At 48.9% G+C, this 7,227-nt stretch overlaps 1 protein-coding gene across 1 annotated transcript; it reads left to right on the top strand.

Annotated features, from left to right (window-relative positions):
- The first annotated feature begins 393 nt into the window (after positions 1 to 393).
- Positions 394 to 3,175, top strand: Rplp1 (ribosomal protein lateral stalk subunit P1). The gene is made up of 3 exons (XM_004628779.2): positions 394 to 591; positions 1,179 to 1,253; positions 2,943 to 3,175. Exons 1-3 carry the CDS (start codon positions 520 to 522, stop codon positions 3,138 to 3,140), a joined length of 345 nt encoding a protein of 114 aa, XP_004628836.1. The 5' UTR covers positions 394 to 519; the 3' UTR covers positions 3,141 to 3,175.
- The last annotated feature ends 4,052 nt before the right edge of the window (positions 3,176 to 7,227 follow it).

Raw genomic sequence — 7,227 nt, 5'->3', positions numbered from 1 at the left:
AAGGTCCTGAGTTCAATCGCCAGAACCGCAAAACAAACACACACAAAATACGGAGGATTCCTGCCTTGCAGGTCACCACCAGCTAGGGATTGCGATCAGTCATTAGCCGATTGTTCAAATAGCGCCACAGGCCTGCACTAGAGCTCCTACTAAGTAAAGGAGTGTATGCAAACAATATGGATTTTCTTAGGTAATCTCCTAAATATTTGTAACGTTCACGATCTCCACTCGTTGACCTTCCCCTGGGAACCTAGCGCGTTCCCGCAGGAACTAGGAAACCACGCGGAGAGCCAAGCCCGAGTTGTGCGCATGCGCTGTCGGAAGGGCTCGCCCCGCCTCTTCCGCCCAGCGTGGCCACCGATTGGTCCGCGTGGCCGTATAAGAGCTTGCGCGCGGGTGTTCGGCTCCCTTTCCTCAGCCGCCGCCAAGGTGCTCGGTTCTTCCGAGGAAGCTAAGGCCGCGTTGGGGTGAGGCCCTCACTTCTTCCGGCGACTAGCACCGCGCCCGGCAGCCCGCATCATGGCCTCCGTGTCCGAGCTCGCCTGCATCTACTCCGCGCTTATCCTGCACGACGACGAGGTGACCGTGACGGTGAGTGCGGGCTGGCTCCGGCGCGAGGCGGCCTGCTTCCGGCGGCGGGCGGGCGGGCGCTTCCGGCCTGGCCGGGGCTGCAGTCCCCGGCGGGACGCGTGGGGCCGGCGGGGCTCGTGCGCTCCGAGCTGTGGCTGTCTGACTGTCCCGCACCTACTCCTGTACTCAGGCCCAGTGGTGCCAGGCTGTGCCTTAGGACTACGGCGTCGCCCTGTCCCCACCCCCGCGCCAGGTCTCTCGACTTAAAATAGCGGCGTGGCTCAGTGTCAGCGTGCAGCAGCAGCTCAGGGCCCTGCGGCCTGGGAGGCGCCCAGCGCAGAGGCTGTGGTCGTAGCAACTCTCTGAACTGTAAAGAAAACTATATAGAATAAGGCGTGAAATGCAAGTAGTTGGGATAAACTTACACAGAACGTTTTGGGCAACTTGGTTTTCACTTGCTGTTATTTTTTTAGTTTTTTCTTTTCTTTTTTCTGGCGGAACCAGGGATTGAACTCAAGCCCTCGCCTATCCTACTGAGCCATCTCCCCGGCCTCAAAGACAGCTTTGATTGGGAAAGTACTCAAGGATTGGCATGTTGTTTGTTGCAGGAGGATAAGATCAATGCCCTCATTAAAGCGGCTGGTGTCAATGTCGAACCTTTTTGGCCTGGCTTGTTTGCAAAGGTAAGGTGGACATGGAGAGGTGGTTTGGGAAGCCAGCTGATCTGTTCAGTCTGGGTGTGGGGGGGGGCGGGTGTGTCTACCTACCGTATCTCCTGTGTGCTCCGTGGAATTCAGCTCTAGGTGTTAATGAGGTTTGAGTGTGTGTCTCTTGATCTCAGATTTTGGTTTCCGATCTTTTCTGTTACTTTTTTTTTTTTTTTTTTTTTGAGGCAGGGTTTCACTTTGTAGTTTAGAGTGGTCTTAAGCTCACCATGTAGGGCCGGGGAGATGGCCCAGTAGAATAAGCGCTTGCCTGGCAAGCACAAGGGCCTGAGTTCAATCCCCGGCGGGGTCGGGGAGCTCACCTTGTATCTCAGGCTGGCCTCAAACACGTGGTGGTCCTCCTGCCTCAGCCTCCCTAGTGCAGGGATTACAAGCAAGGCACCACCGCTACTTCTTTTATCAAACAAGTAAACAATTCCTAGATTATTCTTGCTTAGAAAAATGTTACCTAGGAAGTAGCACCACTGATAGTATTACAAATAAATTTTCCAGTATGGTAGTGTGGTTCCATAGGAGTTGAGTTTGATGGCCCTTCAGTGGCTGTTCACTGTTTATTCAGATGTAAAAGATGAATGTCAATAAAGGAAGGGTTCCCTGTTGGCTGGGGAGTCTGTCCTGGCTGCCACCTTCCCTGGTACAGGTCCCTTGGTCTCCAGTAAATGAAGCTAATGACAACATCTAACCCAGCCATGTCTGTCTACAACTTAGAAAGGTGGACTGTATATATTACACCTGTGTTACTCCTTTGAGAATATCCTCTGTTGCTTAGCAGCCTAATATGTTTTCTACTGTGTATTTTGAGACATGGTTTCATCATGTATTGCAGACTGGTCTTGAACTCAAGGCAGTTCTCTTTGGCTCATCCCCATCTGAGTGCTGGGATTACACGTGTGTGCCATCATGCCCTAACAATCTGAAAATTTTAAGGCCAGCTGGGGTGGCTTGTGAGTGCAATATTCCAGGGAGGCTGAGAAAGGAAAATCACAAGTTCAAGTCTGGCCTGGGAAACTTAGGCCATGTTTCAAACCCCACCCCCAAGCCAGGGATTGAACTCAGGCTTGTGCTTGCCAGGGAAGCACTTGTTCCACTGAGCCATCTCCCTAGCCAATTTTTTTTTTTAATTTTTACTTATTTATTTTTTGATGGAACCAGGGGTTGAACTCAGGCCCAAGCGCTCTGGCAAGTGCTTATTCTACTGAGCCATCTCCCCGGCCCCTTCCAAAATTTTTAAAAAGCTGAGAATGCAGCTCAGAGCCAAAGGCCCTGGGTTCAACCTGTGATGCCACAAAAAACTGTAAATTTAGCAAGGGCTGGGAATGCAGGAGAAAGGGATTTATTCAGTTGAACCTTGCTCTTTGCAAACAGCTGTGTGAGTGCTGTATAAAATTCAAGCTGAATGGAGTTGTGGTAGCTAGCAGGATGCACTCCTCTGCCTAAGTGTTCCTGTCAGCAGAGGAAAGCGGAGGGTGGGAAGTTAAACTGAAAAGTTGGTGTCATCACTGACCAAATGTTCATGGTAATTTTAGCGTAGTTAGAAGGGGGAAATGTAAGTTGGTCCCCACTGAGTGGAAAGGGGTGTTTTTGGCGAAACAACTGCTGTGTGACAGGGCCGAAGTGAGCCTTTACCTGTGCACGCGTGCATTGCAGGCCCTGGCCAATGTCAACATCGGGAGCCTCATCTGCAATGTAGGGGCTGGAGGTCCTCCCCCTGCTGCGGGCGCTGCGCCTGCAGGTGGTCCTGCGCCCTCCACCGCCGCTGCGCCAGCTGAGGAGAAGAAGGTGGAAGCAAAGAAAGAAGAATCGGAGGAATCTGAGGACGACATGGGCTTTGGGCTTTTCGACTAAGCCTCATTTTGTAACACGTTCAATAAAAACGGAACAGCTGCTGTTGGTCTTGAGCTAGAATCTGCTGTGCAGAGGTGGTCTGCTTGCTGACTGTGGTCCCCCATCCCCAGTCACCCATTGCCTGGGCCTTATGAAAGCACCTACCTACTATTGTGGAGTGAGGACTTGAGTAGAGGTGGGGGGAGCCCTTGTCCAGGTTTCCTTTGTCCTATGATCACAGGGCCAGTGCCTGCCAGCACTGAGGGGGTGGGCTGGAGGCACAAGAGCTTTAATATTTTTTTTTTAGTTTATTTTTTTTGTCGGAACTGGGGATTGAACTCAGGCCCTTGCGCTTGCCAGGGAAGCGCTGACTCTACTGAGCCATCCCCCCGGCCCTCACAAGAGCTTTAGAAGGCTGCCTGGCTGATTGCCTTGTAGTTAGCTTTCGCTCCCTGTGCTGAGGCATCCGAGGGTGGAGGGCTCCTGAGCGGCAGTTAGAGGTGAGTTAACTGCCTCCTTTCCCAAGTAAACAGCATTAAGGGGAAATTTAGTTTTTGAAATTTGCAAAGTGAGCAAGAGGTCTCACCTCCATTCTTTTTGACATCACCAAAGTGACCCCATCCCTGGTTGCCCTAACTCCAAGAGAGCCACTTAGGTTTTAGAGGTTTTAGCCAAGACTTGTGCAGGTGGGCCAGGGAAATGGCTCAGTAGAATAAGCGCTTGCTTGGCAAGTGCTAGGGCCTGAGTTCAAACCCTGGTTCTGCCAAAAAAAAAAGGCTGCAGGTGGAGGCGATGCCTGGAGTATTTGAAGTAAAGCAGGTCCTTCAAGCTGTAAGGCCAGGGTTGATTAAAGCCTTTACCTGACGCATAGCCTTCGTACAGCTGGAAACCCAAAGGAATCAGCTGTGTTATTAGACTGATGCCTGTGGATGGAAATGCAGCCTTTTATGAAATCCAGCCCTACTTTCCGTTCCTGTGGTGTGAGAAGCCTACATAGTGGGCACATGGTACATAGATGTCATTGGCCTTCATGCAGATAGTGAGGCAGGGCTGGCTTTCGGGGTGCTTCGGTCAGCGTTCCTTGAGTTCTCTCACCCTTTCCCATCAGGTCTGCTTTCTACTGTAATTTCTATATTTTGGCTTTTTTTTTGGTGAGGTCCTGCTGTTCAGTCTGGCCATGGATTTGTGTTGCTGACCTGCAGCTGGGATCACAGGTGTGTGTCACCAGGCCCGGCAGTAATCCTTGCAAAAGGGTCACGAGGTGGCCACGTTTGCTTTGACTAGCAGCAGTGGGTTGCACACAGTAGCCAGGAGTCCTGTGGGGTGGGAGGTTGAGGAGCAGCTGGGTCCTTTCTCCTGTGCTCTGGGGTCCCCTCCTGGCTGTGGTGGCATCTGCGTTCCTAGGCATCTGCTCTTCCACAGCAAAAGGTGAGAAGTTAGTCCACTCTGGGTTCTACGATTTGAAACCACAAACTTTTAGTTTTCTCTGTGATATAGTCTATAGATAATTTTCATAGTTCTTTCTTTTTGAGAAACAAGTTTTGCTGTGTAGCGCAGACTGGCCTTGAATTTGCAGTGTGCCTGTCCGCCTCCTGAATGCTGGGATTGTGTGCCTGTGCCACCATGCCTGGCTAGGTCCTGGATAGATTTTTAGGTTTTTTTATGGGTACCTTTTAGGCAAACTGATAACTTTTTTTTTTGTATTTTTTAGGGAAGAGTCTACAGGGTGTTAAGGTCTCACTACATAGTGATTCACCTATTTATAGCCTCCCAAGAACAGGGATTACAGGCGCACGCCACCATGCCCAGTCTCAATGTGCTCTGGGGGTGGGGTTGGGACGGTAGGCCCCAGGAATCGAACCCCCGGCCCCTGTGCCTGCTTCTGTCTAATCTTGGGGAATTTGTCAGTTTGTCCCTCTACAGGATATAGCTTGCTTTTTTTTTTTTTTTTTTTTAATGTATTTGGTACAGGGTCTCACTATACATACAGCTTGGATCCTTCTGTCTTCAGCCTCCCCCAGTGCTGGGATTACGGGTGTGTGCCACCAGGCCTGAACTTGGTAACCTGTGTACATGCCGTATCTAGGATTGAATCCTGGTCCCTGCACTTGGCCTACGTAAGCACTTAGTCCACTGGGTTTTCTCGGCCGGCCAACTTCATTTCTCTTTCTTTCTTTCTTTTTTTCTTTTTTTTTTTGCAGAACTGGGGATTGAACTCAGACCCTTGTGCTTGCCAGGGAAGCACTTACTGCACTGAGCCATCTCCCCAGCTCCCCATTTTCTTTTTAAAGATGTTGATTTAGTTCAGTGTTGGAGGCCATAAGCCCAAGCCTGGGTGGCTCCATCTGTGGTGAAGTCTTGGCTGCATCACAGCTTGGTGGCTGTCCTGGGGGTGCGTATGCAAGAGAGGGTCCGGGAGGTACCAGGCTACAGCGAGCAGTGTTTTTCTGGGAGACCAACACAGACCCATGTGACCTTTGTGAGTCCTCTGAGCTGATTAGCTCCCCCAGGCCCTGCCTTGACAGGGCACCATAGTAAATTTTTTTTTTTTTTTTTTGGGATACTGGAGATTGAGAACCTTACACTTGCCAAGCAAGAGCTTATGCTGCTGAGCTATATCCCTAAATTGCTTCACAGTTAATGTTTTGAAAGGTTCACTATGAGGGCTGTGTCTATTGGTCAGTTTTTAATTTTATGAGTTACTAATGTGTACTTAACAGAAAAGTAAAATAGCAATACTAAGTTTTTAATAGGTATTGAGTGTTTAGAGTAGACCACATTTTCTACATCAACTGTTCACCTGCTTACACGATCTAAAAACTGCTTGACGTGTATACCCGTGATCCCAGGGAGGCTGAGGCAGGAGGACTGCCCTGGTTTCTTCTAGGCTTTGTGTCTCAAAAAACAAAAAAAAAAAAATCCCCAGCAGAAATGAATTCCTCTGTGAACTGCACAATGAAGATACAAATAAAACTTCCACAGAGAATCTGCTTCAGCTGTTCTGCACCTCAGGCGGTTTTCACACGCCGCAGCTTCATGTCCCATCCACAAGGCTTGCGCTGACAGCTCGCGTGCTGTCCTACTTGGCAGACCATACTTGTCACTCTAGTCGTCCGCTTTGTCAGGCGCTTGCTGTTGTATGTGTGCACTTAGCAGAAGATAAAACATCAGCTATGTGACGGGTGTCTTAGAACAAGGCTCAGCATTTCAACATCAACTGTTGACTTGTTTGTAAAATCTAAAAACAGAAACAAATTGCCATGTGATCTACAATGAAAATACAAATAAGACTGCTACACAAATAGAACCCTCACCACACCTAAGGCAGTTTTCACAAGAGAGCAGCACGTTCTGTGCACAAGTATCGCTTACGGTGATTACGTGGTCTCTGGCCTTCTCTGATAGAGCAGGCTTGACATCTTGCTGGTCTTCCTGTATTTTGAGGAGGTTCTTGTGATGTTTCATGTGTGTGCTCCAGACTCCAGCGAAGTTCTCTGGGTGGATGCATACTGTTCTTTCCCTGTTGTATGTAATTCATCATATGTCAGTTCCAGTCCCAATGCTCTTAAGAGAATTGCTCCATGGTATTTTGTGTTTATTTTCTTTGTAAACTATGAAACTACGCCTGACACTTTTTTGATTTTTGGCAGAACCAGGGATTGAACTGAAGCCCTTGTGCTTGCCAGGCAAGCACTTTTTCTACTGAGCCATCTCTCAGCCCCCATGCCCAACACATTTAGGGTTGAGTAAAACAGCCATTAGACGATTTGTGTTTCGAGTGACAGTATAGTTGCTGCATAGCTCACCAACATTTACCTCGCCTTTTGTTGTAAAACATGCCCATTTGTGGCTTCATTTGTGTTGAAGATTCACTATTAATATTTTTTTGTTTTTGAAACAGAGTCTCACTGTGTAGTCCATGCTGGCCTTGAACTTACTATGTAACACAAGCTGACTTGGAACTCCTAGGATCCTTCTGCCTCAGCCTCCTGTGTGCTGGGATTATAGATGTGTACCACTATGCCTGGCTTCAGTATCAGTTTTATGGGGTAACATTGACAGTGTCAGTACTACTTTGTTTTTCTTTGCCATATAGAAGGCTGATGTT

Source organism: Octodon degus, unplaced genomic scaffold (genome assembly GCF_000260255.1).
Source record: "Octodon degus isolate 3935 unplaced genomic scaffold, OctDeg1.0 scaffold00026, whole genome shotgun sequence".
NCBI classification, from domain to species: Eukaryota; Metazoa; Chordata; class Mammalia; order Rodentia; family Octodontidae; genus Octodon; species Octodon degus.
This window is presented reverse-complemented; position numbering and strand designations above follow the sequence as displayed.

Coding starts and splice junctions, on each gene's coding strand:
- Rplp1 (XM_004628779.2), top strand. CDS start 520: ATGGCCTCCGTGTCCGAGCTCGCCTGCATCTACTCCGCGCTTATCCTG. Junction 592..1,178: donor ACGACGAGGTGACCGTGACG/GTGAGTGCGGGC, acceptor TGTTTGTTGCAG/GAGGATAAGATCAATGCCCT. Junction 1,254..2,942: donor GGCCTGGCTTGTTTGCAAAG/GTAAGGTGGACA, acceptor CGTGCATTGCAG/GCCCTGGCCAATGTCAACAT.